The 18,686-nt window shown below is 39.0% G+C and overlaps 1 protein-coding gene across 1 annotated transcript in view; it reads right to left on the bottom strand.

The window, feature by feature from the left end:
- The window catches only part of LOC135470810 (protein shortage in chiasmata 1 ortholog-like), a 52,224-nt gene extending 37,144 nt beyond the window's left edge, over positions 1 to 15,080 (bottom strand). Inside the window, exons 1-6 of the mRNA XM_064749853.1 lie at positions 14,905 to 15,080; positions 12,141 to 12,213; positions 6,148 to 6,276; positions 4,722 to 4,827; positions 1,325 to 1,515; positions 851 to 1,022 (exon numbers count right to left, since the gene is read on the bottom strand). Coding sequence (XP_064605923.1) covers positions 851 to 1,022; positions 1,325 to 1,515; positions 4,722 to 4,827; positions 6,148 to 6,166 — 488 coding nt within the window. The 5' untranslated portion in view covers positions 6,167 to 6,276; positions 12,141 to 12,213; positions 14,905 to 15,080. The remainder of the gene's footprint in view (positions 1 to 850; positions 1,023 to 1,324; positions 1,516 to 4,721; positions 4,828 to 6,147; positions 6,277 to 12,140; positions 12,214 to 14,904) is intronic.
- Positions 15,081 to 18,686: the final 3,606 nt, after the last annotated feature.

The following is an 18,686-nucleotide window of genomic DNA, read 5'->3' as shown; positions in this document are numbered from 1 at the left end:
GGCCATACAAACAACAGAGATTTTTTTATATCAGCAATATGACACACTGGCTGTCACTGTGAACAAGATCAATAATACTTCTAAAACACGTGTTTTACACTTGCGATCAGACCGTCAAACCAGAAGCACAACTACCTTTCTGGACCCTCCTCAAAACTGTGTTCTATGATTTAATGCTATAAAATAAAACAATGTAGACTTAAACACGTAGAATAGCTTTCAAAATTCTATTTCCAATACTAATATCTACAAATCACTGCCTGATTTTCCTGCAATACTCACATGTTTGGATCTACCGTTTTTGGAAAGCAGTTATGTCGAGTCATATGGTTTGCAGTAGTGTGTGTATGTATATATATATATATATACACACGTATATACTCTGGCTAATGCCAGATCTCAAAAACTGTTCATTAGTTAATGCTTGAGGGTGACATATGACAAACTAATTTCAACTGCATGATTTAGTACCGAATACCAATTTTATGTGTTTATTTATTTATTTGATTGGTGTTGATTAGTCACTTATACATCGGCGGCCAGCATTATGGTGGGAGGAAACCGAGCAGAGCCCGGGGGAAACCCACGACCATCCGCAAGTTGCTGCAAGACCTTCCCATGTACGGCTTGAGAGGAAGCCAGCATGAGCTAGACTTGAACTCACAGTGACCGCATTGGTGAGAGGCTCCTGCGTCATTGCGCTGCGCTGACGTGCTAAGCACCTTCGCCATGGAGGGCCCCCAACTGCATGTGAAATTATATGTACACCTGTAAGGTTGAAACAGGTGTAGTCAAGTGAAGTATGGAATTTCATTATTGGCCATGTATATTAAAGTTCCCTGCTTTATACCTCAACAATCCCTTGGGCTCTCCTACAGAATCATACTCCAGCAGAGGATCCTTCACAGTGTACTGCTGTAAACATGACAGGAGATTTCGCACACGTGGCAGCTTAAGCAAGTACTCTTGAAACGGTTCCTTTGTTATCACCTCTTCCAGCAAATCTTTACAACCAGTGATACCTGTAAACAATATATGAATTCTTTAATCCTTCTGGAATGTTTTCACTGTGAACATTTACACATATCGATACTGGTTTTTGCTTTGTTTTTTTTTTAGAAATACCATTTTCTCAAGAATGAAAAAGTTATACCATTTTCCCAGAGGAAACCAATCTAACACGGTGCTTACCAACATGTGAAGTGTTTTCAATCAGAGATAAGTTGATTCTAACATAGCTACAATTAAAGCTGGAAGATTTCAAAACCCAGCTTTCCTCAACTCAGTTACTGGAATGTTTTAGACTATAAGTATGAACACTTACAGCAGGAAAGGGCATATGGAGCAAATGTTTCCTTGTGAGGTTCCCCATTGTCAGAGGAGTTCTGAAGGTCATTATCATCACAATCATCCACTATATGTGTAGTTAGCATCCCTGCGAGTGCTTCCTGTGACTCTGGGTTAGAACTAGGAATAACCTCCCACCCATCTCCAGGTGTGACCTCCGGGATCTGCCTGAAATAAACACGGAGTACAGATTTGCGTACCAAATCCAAATCTCTATCAGAATGGAGATGAACATCCTTGTTTTTGATGATTTGTAGCAGATGTCAGAAATTCAGTTACGCGAGTTAGCAAGATAGTAATGTACGGGAAATAATACATGAGTATTTGTAACATTCAAATAAGTATTATGTCCTCAATGTAATCAACTACAGCAATATTAACTACTCCCAATTTTAGCACCTACATCAAACAATATGAAGACTTCTTGTCAGATTACAAACACATTATGCATGCAGATTTTAAACTTTAAGGTGAAAAGTATACAGGTCATGTAAACAGAGCAAAATATACAACTACAACCATCTCTAATATGTGTTTTGATATTATAAGTATTTACATGTACTAAAAAATGCTTTCTTCTGCTGTTTTAAACTACAATCCAGATATCTGAAGTACCCTCAGGTCTTCCATCCCGCAACATTTCCAAAAATAACAGAAAGAAAACTATAAGAAAACATTAAAAACAAATGACAGGAAGGCTTGTTGCACAATAATGTAAAGTCCCACAAGCTTGAATTGAATTCCCATTATACCAACATCATGAGGCAAGGCCAGAGGCCAAGCCGAGTGAAGAGAGGCCTCTACAGGTATTGTGCAAGTTTAATTCATTTACCCGTCATATTTATGAGACACAGTCACTAAACTTTCGATTTTTATGATAGCCACCCTGTTGGAACTTCTCAACATGGCAGCTGTGATAGCCATGATAGCCACCCTGTTGGGATTTCCCAACACGGCAGCTGTGATAGCTATGATAGCCACCCTGTTGGGATTTCCCAACACAGCAGCTGTGATAGCTATGATAGCCACCCTGTTGGGATTTCCCAACACAGCAGCTGTGATAGCTATGATAGCCACCCTGTTGGGATTTCCCAACACGGCAACTGTGATAGCTATAATAGCCGCCACCCTGTTGGGATTTCCCAACACGGCAACTGTGATAGCTATGATAGCCACCATATTGGGATTTCAAAACACGGCAGCTGTGATAGCTATAATAGCCACCATATTGGGATTTCCCAACACAGCAGCTGTGATAGCTATGATAGCCACCCTGTTGGGATTTCCCAACACGGCAGCTGTGATAGCTATGATAGCCACCCTGTTGGGATTTCCCAACACGGCAGCTGTGACAGCTATGATAGCCACCCTGTTGGGATTTCCCAACACGGCAACTGTGATAGCTATAATAGCCGCCACCCTGTTGGGATTTCCCAACACGGCAACTGTGATAGCTATAATAGCCACCCTGTTGGGATTTCCCAACACGGCAACTGTGATAGCTATGATAGCCACCCTGTTGGGATTTCCCAACACAGCAGCTGTGATAGCTATGATAGCCACCCTGTTGGGATTTCCCAACACGGCAGCTGTGATAGCTATAATAGCCACCCTGTTGGGATTTCCCAACACGGCAACTGTGATAGCTATAATAGCCACCAGGTTGGGATTTCCCAACACGGCAGCTGTGATAGCTATGATATCATTCAGATGATAGGCAAGACGCAGCCCTTAAAAATTGGTGCGAACGATCATTCATTTCACATGGAGGATACGTAAAATCAAAATCAGGCAATTTCCCGTCTGTGCAAAATAACATAGAAAAAAATAAAATAAAATGAAAAAAAAAATACTGAGGTACCAAAAAAGAGTGACATTATGATTGTCTGCATGAGTTAAAGTGGAATGATAATACTTTTTTTGTTGAGGAAACAGACAGCCAAGCCAAGCAGCTGCCACAGGTTATACGTCTACTGACCAACGGATGTCAAGTTAAAAATCACAGAAACCCAAAGTCCATTCACAACAAGAAGAATGTTCCAGCCAATCAAAATCTTCGACACAGGATATTGTGCTTTACATGAAATTCGGTTTATGAGATCAGTTTGAGTGCAAGGTTGTTCTGGAAGCTGAACACCTGCTGCATTGCACTCTTCAGGCAATGGAGATAACTTAAACTGACAGTTTCGTGTGCCTGATTCTCTCCCTTGTTTGTGAAATTATAGGATTTATACTGTTTCGATAGTCTTTGGTTTGACACTTCAATCAGTCAGAGACGCTTCATACATATTAAAGAAAACACTAGCATGAAGCATATGTCGGATGAAAGCATTAAATACTGCCTGGGAAAATGGCTTAATTCGTTTTTTAGAATAGTTTCCGACTTCCTAAAATGCATGTAAAACTTTGGACTCTATGGTGGCCTTTCCTGACCATACTGGAACCAATGACACCACATCAGCTTTGTGTCACTTGATACCCATATAGGTTACTTATTTCAGCATTCCAAATGTATCTACATTTTAGAGCTATCAATGCATTCACCATATACCGGTAGTATATATTTCTCTGATGTCACTGATAACAGACCAGTTTTATCTGCATTTTTAGAAATATTCTATAAATAATCAAACTGTTTTCCTGGACAGCGTTTAATGGTCTTTCATCTGATAAATATTTTATTTTAGTGTTTTCTTTCCATTTAAAAGAAAATGTTGAGGGACTATGGTCATTTTTACGTTGCAAAAGTCAGTGATAATTAAATCTTCAGAAAACACCAGACACCAAAATTTATTTGATGAAATGCCATTAAAATACAAGTGAATTATTACAGGTAAACTGCTTCGATAGCAGAAGTTGTTGAACCACAACAACATTTTCCACCGTTTCCAAGGTCAAAAGTACACGGAAAGTGTTTCACAGCAATTCTGAAACCCTCGTGCCATTGTAAGCCCGGTGGCTGTGCTTACGATATGACTGGTGCTTACTACATCAGGACCGTCCAGCATAAAACCAGTCCACTAAATCTACTTGAATATCGTAACCAATTCTTATGAAATCCGTTTTGGAGTTATGCCAAAAAAATTTGCTATGTCCGCAAGGTAAATTTCATGCAACCTTTTTTCTTGTTAAGCAGATATTTAAAATTTTTAGGGCTGAAGATGTATGGTAAGTTCAGATGATAGGCAAGGAGCAATGATAAGTTTCATCGAAATTAACACCCTAAAAAATATCCCCCCCTCCACCTCTCCCTCCCAGTCCAACTTCCTTCAGGAGGGTACAACAAAAGCTGTCTAGTTAAGCATTTTCTTGAAGCCATTACTAACAGTAGCAACAGACAAATTTACACCCTCTACTTGTTCTATTTGACTTACTTTGAAAAAGTCTCCACATTTGACTTGCAAAGTCCTTCCGTCAGAACTTTTAGGTCACAGCTAGCCAACTGGCCTTCTCCTTCAAGAAAAGCCTCATCTGCTTTGACTGTGCAAAAAAACAATGGCAATTATTTAACAAACAATCTGTAGAAAATGCTTTTTTTTTACACTACTACAGTCATGATTATTTTATTTTGTGGAAACATGACACACTACTAAATAATTTACCTACATTCAACGAAATTCCGCATTTCTTTCACCTTGGTGCAAGAGTTAACAATTAACTCCCCACTGAGAATGAAAAGATTAGTGTCTTCATTTGGCAACTGGTGCTAATTACAAATACTATATAACCTGTCTGAACAATGTATTACTGGAATAGAGATCAGGAAGCCACTGGAACTGGAAAGTCTGTCTTGATATCAGCGAGAGAGGAAAGGAAGAAAAATTAAATCTTTAAATTAATGCTTTCATGGGCATCAAACCAACTGGAAACTTCAAAAAACTAATTCTATGGTTCTTGCATAACCTGTTTTAACAACCCTATATAGAACAATCAACTATTACGTGGAGAAACTGGATATGCTTGTTGTCACTTTTGTAGCTTTCTTAACACTGAGCTAGATGGCAAAGCTCTGACAGCTCACAGCGGTTGGTCTTGTATGATACAATTCGGCTAACAATTATTGAGTGAAAAATATGCATAAAACCATCCTCATTATTTAATGATTTTAAGTGTCTACTCACATTAATATACTATTTTTTCATATCAAATTAACAATATATACAGAGGTATCTAATTACGAATAAAATAATAAATGTGGACACTAATCCTTTAACAGAATAATATTGGGAATTCTCTTACTTCACATACCAATATCACCTTCATGTATCCTACACATAGGTTGCATGTGTAATATTTTTTATCTGGGACAGTGTTAAAAATAATAAAATTTCAAAGACCCTATTCAAAGAATTCAAAGTAAACTTGAATAATTTATTTATCTGATATTTGGTATTTTACACCGTACTCGAGAATATTTTACTCAGGTGACGGCGGCCAGCATTATGATGAGAGGAAACCGGGCAGAGCCCAAGGGAAACTCATAACCATCCACATACTGCTGGCAGACCTTCCCACGTACAGTTAGAGAGGAACCCAGCATAAGCTGGACTTCAACTCACAGCAACTGCATTGGTGAGAGGCTCCTGGGCCATTGCACTGTATTGGCATGCTAGCTCCCCCGGCCCAGGAGGTCCCCTAAAATTAAATTAAAACAGATCCATCATGATGTTTCACTTTACCTTTTAGATTTTACTTGTAGCTCCTGTATTCTATATAATATAAATACAAATACCACCACCAAAAGCACTCCTTGTAACTTCATGACTGCAGACTATGATAATACATTGTATGTATATCTACCCTTGGTCCATGGCACCATGTAAAGACCGTCAGGTACAAATCCAGAATGACAATACTTCTCCACATATTCCAGATGCTGCGGAACAGTTAACAAAGACTTGTTCAAAATTGGCGTCTTGCCGTACTGGCCTGGAAATTGAATCACAAAGAGGATTTATTTACTCATTTGATTGATATTTATCTTGTGTATGTCAGTTTATTAAACATGGAAGAGACAGAAAATAGCCCATCACACATCATGCATACATGTACACAATTAAGCAAGCACATTTAACACTGATCACATATACATGTATGTAACCACAGAGTGTAAATCCATATTCTTCTTGAACTGCACTGGTCTGAAATGATATACAAATATTTATTGTACCAAGCCATCATTAAAAATATGTCTGTTGAGGTTAACCCGACAGACTCTCCAAAATAAGAACCCTATGTTTTTATTGTGATTTTTTCATTTTTCCCCTCAGTGTTAATTTCTTTGGAATCCCAATCTGTTTTCTTAGCCAGAAAAAAAATAAAATATTTCCCTACAGGAAAATTATAGGGAAATATAGGGAATAAAGAATTGCCTTACTTACAAAATGTACTCAGTGGTAGGTTAAGATGGGTTAAAACCCAACTGACTAGACTGCAAGGTTATTTTGCAAGTTCAAGATGAAGTACAAAGTATAATACAATACACTGTGTATGTGTAAATGTAACATACAGTACAGCTGGATCCTAATCTTAAAATCCTCGCACTTTTGCATGTTGGGGTCATTAAGGTCACATCACTCAGTATTTTCACCACACAGCTCCATGCATTGGGTTCTGAAAACATGACACAGTGGCCTTTCAATCCTCACCAGCTGAGCTTGAATTAACGCAGTTTTGAGATCCATACGGTCACATTGGTATTTTTTTCGCTTGCCAGGAAAATACCGGTGTGATCTAGCCCTTATGAAAATTGAAGCTTGTCACAAGCTTGCCACAAGCCATCCCAGCTAATTGAAGTGTTTGCTATCCCTAAGTTCCCTTTGAAACACAGCTAGCTAATCATGACAGCTTATTTAGATCCCACTCAGTTGGTAAGCACGCTAGCGAAGCGTAATAAACCAAGAGCCTCTCACCAATGCGGTCACTATGAGATAATTCCAGCTCGTGCTGGGCTTTCTATCCAGCTTTATGCAGGCAGGTCTGCCAGCAGTCTGCGGAAGGTTGTGGGTTATTCCCGGGCTCTGCCCGGTTTCCTCATATCATAATGCTGGCCGGGGTTGTATAAGTGAAATATTCTTGAGTACGGCAAAAACACCAAACAAATAAATAAATAAATATTTAGATCCATGCTGGCTACCCATGTAAGATTACAAGTGTTAGCTTGTGTTAGGCTTGTGCCAGCTACCATAAGCCTCACTGTCTTGCATTATCTCTACGGATATTTCATGCTAGCTACCATGGCTAGCTACCATGGCTAGTTCCCACAAAATACCCAGGCTAGCTTCTGCTCGCTCCCACAATCTTTAATAATTAGATCGCTGAAAGTAGGTAGCTTGCTGGGAGCTTACCATAAGCTCCCATTTGAACATACCATGCTAGTGCAAGTTAGCGCTTGTGCTTGCTCCCACAATCTTTAATAATTAAATCGCTGAAAGTAGGTAGCTTGCTGGGAGCTTCCTGTAAGTTCCCATTTGAACATACCATGCTAGTGCAAGTTAGCACAAGCTAACCAGTGTAGCTACATATAGCACAAGTTAGCCTGAATAGCTTGCACACGTTAGCCTGAGCAGGTGGTGGTGCAAGCTATCCTGGGTAGCTTGCGCTAGCTACCAGGCTGACCCTGCTCGCTTGCACTTCTGAATGCTAAAATGTGTGTCCAAGAGCCTTACCCGTTTTACTGATGTACAAGAACATATTAAACTTCTTCACTCATTTATTACCCCACAAAAAAATGCACCGATGACTTCTTATATGTTGCTAAATAGGCTTTTTTGTCAATAACCATGTCTTAATATTGGAAATATTCACTGCACAACACTAATTTATGTGTTCTTTGGAGCCTGAGCTGTGCTGGGGGCTGATTTCATTTCATCATAACAAAACCTGCCATAAAATAAAAACTTTTGTACTTGAAAAATTCATTTAATAAGTCATTTATGTATGTAAATGTAGATACATTCACAAAACTTGAGAACAAGACAAAAGTCTGGACAAGAAATATTCAATAAAGGGTAAAAGTTATTTTTCTGAAATTAAATGAAAAAGAACAGTGGTCAGTTGTATGTTCATGATAAAGACTTCCTACTGCTCCATCTCTCCAATGCCTGACTTACTATATGTGTGTATTTCATTCTGATACATGCATTTGTGATAATAATTACTTATTCCACAAACTTACATCTTTATACAGAATGCTTCAATTGATATGAAAGAGAAGGAAAAAATAGAAGAAAAAAAACAGAAAAAAGAAGAAAAAAGGAAGGAAAAAAAATAATTGGATCAGATGAATGTATTTAAGAAAAGTTGTTGCACTAAGGCATTCACATGTTAAAATTGTAGCTAAACCCTGTCATGAGCCTCAAAATCATTGGGCTCCTTCTGATATACACCAAGACTGAGGAACCTGAATTGAGTTGTAATATCATGTCAGAAAAATCATATACCTGTAGTTTCTACATCATCTAATCATAAAGGAAAAGTGGTGCTGTTAACAGAATTACAAGTACACTAGATTATGGGACGATTAAGGAATCATAGGGTGCCTATAGGAAATGAATAAAATGGACAATAAAGCATGTACAACAGATTACTTTCAAAATGAAGGTGAAAATAGGGACCCACATTTTAATACAGTACAGTACTGAGGCTAGTGAATGGTCTACATACATGTGCCTATACAGCTAGGCTATGCAGATAGTTTCCAGCCTCCCTCCCGTTCATGTACCTGTAAATCCGAGATTCGATTTACGCTAAATGACCATATATTTCATCCATGACTAACTTGCCCATGATTGTAAGAGTTCTATTAATTTTAGAAAGGTGTTTTGAGGTTTGCTTGGAACATGGGATGATATTCTGCTGGAAAATTTTTAGTTTCAGCATGAAAAATAGAATTTTGTGACATTTATTTGCTTCAATAAATGCACTTTTGTGGGCGAAAATTTAGGTCATTTAGAAAATTTCCGAATACAGAAGCATCATTGTTGTTCAACTACATGCAGGCATTCCTCTGTCCACAATGTCATTACTGTAAAACTACATGTAGCAATCCACTGCCATTGTTTTTAAGATTTAGAATAGAAAGCCCAACTTCTGTACATCTTCCTGCCCTAAATTCCTTCTGGTCAACTGACAGGTTTAATTTAGTAAATGAATAGTTTTCTACACACCCTGTGTTAAAATGTTAAAATTTTCAAAGTTCAATGTTCTGACTTAATTACACATGTGCTTTATTACTACCAGGCCTTGCGACATCTTTACGGGTATCTGATACCTATAAAGATACCCTGAAAGCTTTTTCACCAGTATCCATTTCGATCCCTGTAAAATAGTGTTGTCTTAATTTTGGAGTGACACATATTTTACTGGCCTGGTCACTATAATCCTTGTCCTTCCATTGGGTAGTGAGATTTCAAAGTAATTGCTCATTTGTTGAAATAATCACTGCACATTGTTGAAGGAAATCAAGGTTTTGAATTCGTATTTCCATTCTTTTCACAACTCTATACCTTAAATACACACCTAATCTCCTGAAACTAAATCGCAGATAATTCTGTGATTCTGGTTAACCGGCGCGCAATGTTTACTAACACTGATGAATCAAAGACAAATATGTTAAAAACAAAGTACTAGCTCACGCCAGCCATAATTTATTTATTTATTTAACTGGTGTTTTATGCTGCTTTCAAGAATATTTTCACTTATACGACGGTGGCCAGCATTATGGTGGGAGGAAACCAGGCACATCCCGCGGGAAACCCATGAACCTCCACAGGTTGCTGAGCCAGCCATTAAAACTAAAAATTGATTAAATTAGTTCAGTCATGGGCGGGTATGTAATTATTCAGTTACTTCATTGGTGTTTTACACTGGACTGAATATTTCCTACGATCTGGGACTAAAATAACAGTTACAACTACCATGGCGGCCACATCAAGGTGGCATCTTCATGTCATACACACATGATTTTGGCTCTCCTCTTGCTCATATAAAAAATGTTTTAGGCAGTGTAAATTAGGTGATCTGAGCCAAGGCTCACATGTGTGCTTATATTCAGTATATTCATAGTCAAACATGCATAGTGCACCGGTTTGGAGACTAGAGAGGTTTGATCCATCTTATGGAGGATCCTTTACATCTGACCACCCAAAAATTAATTAAAATTAGGGAATTTGGGACGCATTTATGAGATCAAAAGTGAAAATGGAAACAGATTTTTATTCACTTCTAGGTCTGAAAATTGTTGGTCTGAAACTGTCCAGGGGGTTCCACTGCACTATCTTCTTGTCAAAATTATCAACAGGAAATGCTTTAACATGCTTGCCCTCTCTCTGCAGGACCTCAAAATGATAGCACAGACTGTCATAATATTTATTAAATGTTTAACAAATGTTTATTTGTAAAGATCTAAGAATATTTACTTTAAGAATTGACAAAGGTCTCATGGAACAGATGTAGAATGGAGAGGCCAGTAGGGTAGATATAATGTAAGTTGGGGGATGGGGAAGGATTCAAGTGCACTCTAGCTCCAGTATTTCATTTGGACTCCCTTGTCAAGCAAAGCTGACACACTGGTTACAGACAATATCAGTTTTGATAGGAATTGGAATATCACATAGCTGATGACATATAATCAAAGCTGATTAATTGCATACAAGGTTATTTTTTTTTTGTTTATCCAACAATGGTCAGGTGATCAAGAGTGAATTCACAAAACTAGTAGTGATCAGGAAAATGTGGATACTGGTAAACATCACCTATAGGTATCCATTTACATACACAAAGAATTTCACGAAATGCAAGGCCTGACTATCCAGTTGACTGGATTACTTTAAGGGTACTGGGTGCCTCAGAACAATCATATACATGTACAGATATAAAAACACAAGAAGTCTGTTCTAGCTTGTGGGGGAGCTTCAGCCAGGTAGCATTTGAAAGTGGAGAGCTTGTGCTAGCTAGCAGTGACATCTGCGGAGATTGTGCTAGCTAGTGTAAGTTCACACTAGCTAACAATTATAATCGAGGAGTTCCCGCATGCGTGCAGAGGGCTTCGATCTTGCACAAGCCAACTGAAGGGCTTGTTCAAGCTAGAGGGAAGCTTGTGCTAGCTTGCAGAGACCTTGTGCTGGGTACAGTGTATGTAGGTAGAGGGAAGCTTGTGCTAGCTAGTGGGGAGCTTCAGTGAACCAAAAGGGAGCTTCAGCAAGCTCCTGTTAGTTTGCTTAGATAGTTCAAAGGTTGGATAGCTTGTGAACAGTTTGTGAGAAGCTTAAATAAAGGGTTGTATTTACACTTGTCAAAAATAGGGCTCGGTGGCCTATTGATCCTTGCTACTCATTGGCACATGTTCAAAATGGCGAACATGGCTTGAACTTTCAGGGGTCTATAATGGAGTATATAGAAACTTCAAGTACTAGAAAAAGCATATACATGTAGCAGACTCCCTCTGGGGCTTACTGTGGCTTTGTCATGTATAAAAGCCCTCTAGCAAAGAACATGTCTAGAACAGAAAGGCCGTTGTGCCGTTAACAAACGATAACAAACTCTTATCAAAATATGCGTATCATTTGCATATGATGGTCGGAGGTTCACTTCACCATCTCCTGAATAGGGAACGAACAGGAATGGCTTATGTTCCGCAGACGGTTCACATATGATACGCATCATGGGGTCAAGATGTGTGTAGGATTTAAAGTGAAGATCTATATGTCATATTACTGCACTGTATATCATATTAAAACATATTTTTCCCTCTATAATCTAAAAACAGTTATTAATTTATGGTGCTATCATACCTCATGTAAGTAGTTCAGTCCAAGGTATCTTGGCATCTTCAGGTTTGCTCAACAGTCTCTTAAGGTCACACTGCTAAATCAGAAAGATTTATAATAATTAGGCACATGCATGAAGCATAAATAATTAGTACATTAATTTATTTTAAGTTGTGCGGATCATCTGCTGGTATCAAACATGTTGCAACAGTAATACTGTCATGTTACTGGGGGACTGGGTTTTCTCTCAAACACCATGACTGATGGTTTACCATTATGCAAACAACATTCTGTGACATCATTTTAATGTCTGCCTAATTGTCAGCCTAATGCCAAAAAATGTACAGACACAACAGGCATAAGGAACACTTTCAGGATTCAACAGTGGTGACTATCCAAAACAGGTCAACATCGTATTAAGGCAAGAAATTTTAAACCTGACTTGTCCGAGTGGACAGGTCAAGATGATAGAATAAGTTGAATTCTACTTGAATTGTCTTAATAGCACAGAAAATTATTGCAGTGATATAAATGTACAAAGTAAAATTTACTGCCACTTTCTCAACAAGTTATCAAGGACATTAACAAATAAACATCAGAAGCATGTTGTCCCCCCCAAATCGATGTATATCTGTACTGTTTACAGTTTCGAGCACCCGGATTCGTGGCAAAGAGGAGGAGGTGATAAATAACACTGAGTTAAATTGGCAGAATGCTATTTTTTGCTGATCCTACACAACATTGAAACTATCACATTTGAAGCCTATACACATACTGATTACTTTTCCAGGCAGAATTTCTTACCTACAAGCTATATGAATCATTTTTCATGCTAAAGTCTCCTTCAATGCCTATCTCATCTGGGCTAAATTCACTTTTTTTTTCACCACCAATACTTTAGCCATGTGACCATAGAGTGTGCTCATGACTGGCTCAGGGCAGCTATGAAATCACTGTAAAACTATGAATCCCCCATGTTTGAATGTATACTCCTCGCAGCCCATACAAGGGAGACAACTACTGACACTTCTAGCATATTTTGTACTTGTTTAATCTTTTCTTCAGTTTTGTTTAATTTATTTGAGAAATGTTTTTAGAGATCAATGTTATTATGGGTCCCTCTAGGTCATTACTGGTGAGAGTGATCCTAAACAATTAGCCAGAATGCGTGTCAAAAGGTCTAACTTGCCTAATAGTGACAGAGGTAATTGTATACATGATCCCCCTCACTGTGAGGAGTATGGATTCAAACATGGCAGTTGGAGTAGGAATTCATCCAGTTTCCACTTTAGTTTCATGCTTGTGTGGATTTACTAGTGATGACACGTGGGAACACCTACCTGGAATTGATAGCTGAGACAACTGTGACTATGGACAGACAAATTATTTGATGCCCAGCAGTAGTACACTGAAGCCAGCAAGGGAAGTACAGAGGTGTTCAAGGTAAGCTTATGGAACAAGACAGGGCTGTGATAGTATACATAATCAAAGACCTACACAGCTACTTTTGGGGTTACCTTTACTGGGGATCCAGCCTTTTTTTCCCATTGGCCCTTTTCCCCATAGGCCCTTTTCCCCAGGGCATATTCCCCATAGGCCCTTTTCCCCACTGGCCATTTCCCCCATAGGCCCTTTTCCCCACTATAGATACAAATACAAAAACATTTACTGCTATGTGATTTGAAATATATATATATATATATATATATATATATATATATATATATATATGTTTATAAATATATTTTTTTTTTTCACTGATCATTGTTAAGAAAGTGTGTTTTGTAATCCACCAAAAACACACAAATCACAAACCCAAAGAACTATTTTGCTTGTGTGCATGTATAAACCATACTTGGACAATCTTTTAAATGAAACAGAAAAAATGGACATTTTCTTACTGGTAATTTTTTCTACTGATAATTATGATCTTAATATTGAATTACTGCAGGTTACATGTATATGTAAAAATTTAATCTGAATCATGAGGGTTTGTTTAACCTTGTTGTTTGGAATGACAAGTACAAGTTTAAGGTGTAGGCAATAAAACTGAATTAATTTGGTTATTTTTGTAATTATACATGAAGACAATAAGATTTGAGAAGTTAGGGGGATTAAGATTAGCACTCAAGAAGATTGCACGAATAATCTCTGCGAGTCATGGAATGCAGCCTGTTCAAGGTAGTTGGCCATCAACATCCATCTGTTTAGGCCCTCACTGAACATTTACAGAAGGATCAGGCGCTTACTGTAACCATTCTAGTGCAGCACTCTGTTGACCAGCAGCAACAAAAACAAGTTCGAAAAGAAACCAAAACCTACAGGACAGATTGAAACAGATTTGTACAGCCAGGAAGGACAACACCAGAGGAATAACAGAGACACTGCAAGCTACTATACACACCATTAGACTTTCCTAATTTTGCTTTTTGTATTAAAGTTTGTATGTTGTACTCTTTCATAGTATTTATAGACCTGCATAACTTGTTCATGTGAATAGCCTCACCGCTGTTTTGTGTATGTTAATAAAGGCCTCATTGCATATAAACAAAATAGTTCTTTGAGTTTGATTTGTATGTTATGTAGGATTACAAAACACACTTTCTGAAATTTGGTATTTTCAGTAATTGCATGAAGCAACAATTTTATAACAATACCCATTTTTTTTATTCCAAATCACATAAAAGTACATGTTTTTCTATTTGATTTGTATCTACAGTGGGGAAAAGGCCAGTGAGGGAAAAAGGCCTTCACTCCCTTTAATGCTACTGCCAGATGACAAGCTTACGTTTGACGTTTCCACGCAGTCCTCCACAGTTTTTGAAGTACCTCGTGTCCAGCTTTTCCACGTCGATTCCCGGACCTAATGATCGGTCAGTCCTTACATTGCATTTGATAAAACATGTGAATAGTGCGAAATTAAACTTAGAACTCTATCAAACGTAATGTACTGGCCGTGGCGTAATTCCCGCAACTGTCGTCTGTTGGACGAAAATCGTCTCTTACTGAGAAGATGATTTTACAAGGGAGACAACTGTATTAACCGTGGTCCTAGTCGTTCCCTCGGCTACACAACGTTTGCAGAAGAGGGCGGAAACGAGCTTAGCAGCCAATCTGAAATAATAAACCACATGCAAGATTTTCGGAATTATAGATATCAAAGCATGTAGGGACACAATTAATGATGTCACGTTCACGCAGTTATCAGAGCAATTTCCTCGATTCTCCTATCCTACATAACACCTAGAATATGAGATAAATCGCGACAAATCCCTTGGATGTGATGGGCTGGTTGTGGAATGTAACTATCTGTATCGACCAGCACGAAGTGTTGGGAGAGTTACGTGGAATAACTGCTTCTAATGTGTCGGATCGACGGTAGCCACATTTGCTTACAAGTCAGTATGTACGTGGTTTTTGATTTATTTTAGGTGTTCTGAGGGATTGTTCCAGATAGGATAGGTGATAAGATATTGAACATGTCCATGTGTTTCCGAAATAAATTTTTGATTGTACAATGGATATAAATTAAAGGGTTCTCAAGACCACTAGCCAACAATACAACTTCAGATCAAGCTATACACCCCTTTACCTCACGCAGCATTTATAGTAGCTCCACGAGTGAAGCTGACACCCGATTTAACAATGTAGGCCTACTAACGCACCTAGCAGGTCAGTGTTTGGTATGTTAATACATCGTCAGATCAGTTGCGCCACACACGTGCGGCAACATTCATAGTTCCTATTATAGATGCAAGGACAGAGTCAAAATTGATAAAGTTACTAAAATGAATTTCGGTCAGTCACTTATGTTTTAACCTCCATAGTTCACCTACATCCAGCTTTAACAGTATTGCGACTAATCTTTGGGGGTGTTTGAAGGCAGAAAAAGGCAAAACAAAGTGTTAGAAGAAGGGCTTTTGAAACGTAGATGGCGTATGTTTAGGCTAAGCTATTAAAGTAAGGGCATGGCTCTCGCCTTAGACAAATCAGAGAGCCGGCAGATCCAGTCAAATTCTCAAAGACCAGATATGATATGGATATGAAATATGTGCTTGGCAGTCGTGGAATTTAAAACTTAGCTCTTACGTACCCAAAGTATGAAAGAAAAACTATTGAAAAGCCTTCACATTGCACAGCTGATCGGCTGCATCCATCAATAATATTAAGGATTTCATATCACAAAACCTCGTAGGACGTAATAGTGGTTTTCTCCAATTAATACTACTAGGCCTATCAAAACCTATTTAAACCAGAAATAAAAAATTTTACACAATTCTCTTCTCCAAAACGTCTTTGTGCCATGCAACTGGTGTAGAAAATTGGTATGAATAATCTGGTCGAATCCATCGAGATTCTGGGGCGAAAAAACATGTAAAAGTATGTCCACATTCACTTATGTGAATATCGACTATAATGTCGTAAATAACCACACACTGGAATATTCCATGACTGATTGGGAGTTGGGTCCAGAGGCACATTCATCTCCGAAGTCCTGTGGTGATAAGCTAGGCTTTGATAGTGATTCTAGCGTACCTCAGTCAGTCGGTTCTGTGGATTCAAGTCATGTATCTACGAATGAGTCAGACTCTGTTTCAGATTCCAGTGAGTCTCGGTCGTTCGATGACTGTCAGTTCACACGTAAAAAGCGTAAACTGGACACTCGAAAGGGTGCTAATGCTTGGGGACATCTGATTCGGTCATTTTACCTGAGGATTTAGACAAATTTAGACTTGATTTCTGAGGTTTTTTCAAATTTTGAAGGGAATTCGATCCTCAAGAAAACCGTTCTGGAAGACACCCCAGTCCCAGATAATACTACCCTCAAAACTCCTCAGATAGATGGGTATATGACTGAAGACTTGGGATACAATGGGAAATCTTTGGAAATGTCTTAGATCCAGCCTAGACTTGCCATGGCCATGGGTCCTTTGTCTTTTGTTTGGCAACAGCTTGATGCTATTAGAACTGGGAATCTGGAGAATGAAGTCAATTTGATGGACATGTTAGACAAAATTGAGAAAACAGTCTTATCTCTTGATGGGATAATTATACCATCTGTGATAAATCTGGTCCATATCTCTGAAGAAAAGCTGTGTAAAGTTCTAAAAATAGCAAAACAACTCACAAAAAAGTGATATTTATTACTCCAGTCCCGCTAGAGAGTCCGCTTCGGGAACTGTAGATCCAGGGTCAATCCTGGGTCAAGTCACACCTAAGACTTTAAAAGAGGAAGTTGTAGTTTCCTCGCTTGGCGTTCAGCATGATGGGGATAGTGCATGCAACTACTGGTTGTCCTGTATCAGTATAATGGCTCGGCATCCACAGGTTGCTGGTAGACCTTCCCACGTTCGGCCGGAGAGAAAGCCAGCATGAGATGGACTTGAACTCAGAGCGACCGCACTGGTGAGAGACTACTGGGCCATCACGCTGCGCTAGTGCGCTAACCAGCTGAGCCATGAAGGCCCCCTATACCACATATAGGTGCCACTATATATGTATGGAGGCCAGTATATGATATGAATAGGGTTTACGGACTGGATTTGGGCGCTTGTGATCTGTTGACTTTTTAGTTTCTGCTGCACTGTCAATGACTCCCAAAATATAACATCATACTGCTCGGGTAGCGCAAATGATGTAGATTGGCAGGTCTTTAATAGATGAATCTTAGAGACAGTGTTATTGAGTCAGCATGATATATAGACACTCCAGAGGAACAGTCCAAGGTCATGAGTCATTATTGTCAAATTTTTGCGACGATGCCACAAAGTAGAAGCAATAAAATTGCATAAAAAAGTCAAAATCACACCTTATGTGTGTTTGTCGCTTGGTGATTGGAGACGCATACATAGTGGAAGCCGAAAACAACAAGGACCAAGGATCCAACATGCTTTATCCACGAAGAGGAAGCTCAACTCCAACGGGTGTTAGATGCAGATGTGATACAGGCCTCTAGATATTAGAATGGGCGTAAGTCATTATCCATAAACGCGACAGTGGTGTCCGTTAGTGTTTTGATTGCCGAGATCTTAATGCCGTGACCACCGAAGATGTTTTCCCTCTACCCTTGGTGGATGAATGCTTGGATACACTGGCAGGAAATGAATACTCCTCCAAACTCGACTTTAATTCAACGTACTGGCAAATCCGCATAAAGGAATCGGACCGAAAAAAAAACAGCCCCCACCACCAAACATGGCCTGTTTGGATTCAAACGCAAGGGATTCGGCTTGTCCAACGCCCCATTGATATATGCTCGTGCTATGAACCTGGTCCTCCATGGTCTTCAAAGCAACATCGTCATGGCCTTCCCGGACGACGCCTACATCATGGGCATGACCTCCCCGATCACCTTGTTAATCTACGAGTAGTTTTACACCGCTTGAGGAAATACAAACTTAGGCTGAAATCAAAGAAAACAGGTCATGGTCAGAAAACAGAGTTTTGGGGCTAACCAGTTCGCCGTCAAAGGTCTTGCATTTAACAAGGAGCATACATTCGTGGAGAAACGGCCAATTTTTTAGAAGACTAGAGACGTCGAGCGTTTCCTTGGCTGTGAAAACTACCACA

Source organism: Liolophura sinensis, chromosome 7 (assembly GCF_032854445.1).
Source record: "Liolophura sinensis isolate JHLJ2023 chromosome 7, CUHK_Ljap_v2, whole genome shotgun sequence".
In the NCBI taxonomy this organism is placed as follows: Eukaryota; Metazoa; Mollusca; class Polyplacophora; order Chitonida; family Chitonidae; genus Liolophura; species Liolophura sinensis.
Note: the sequence above shows the minus strand (reverse complement) of the source record. Positions and strands in the feature narration are given on the sequence as shown.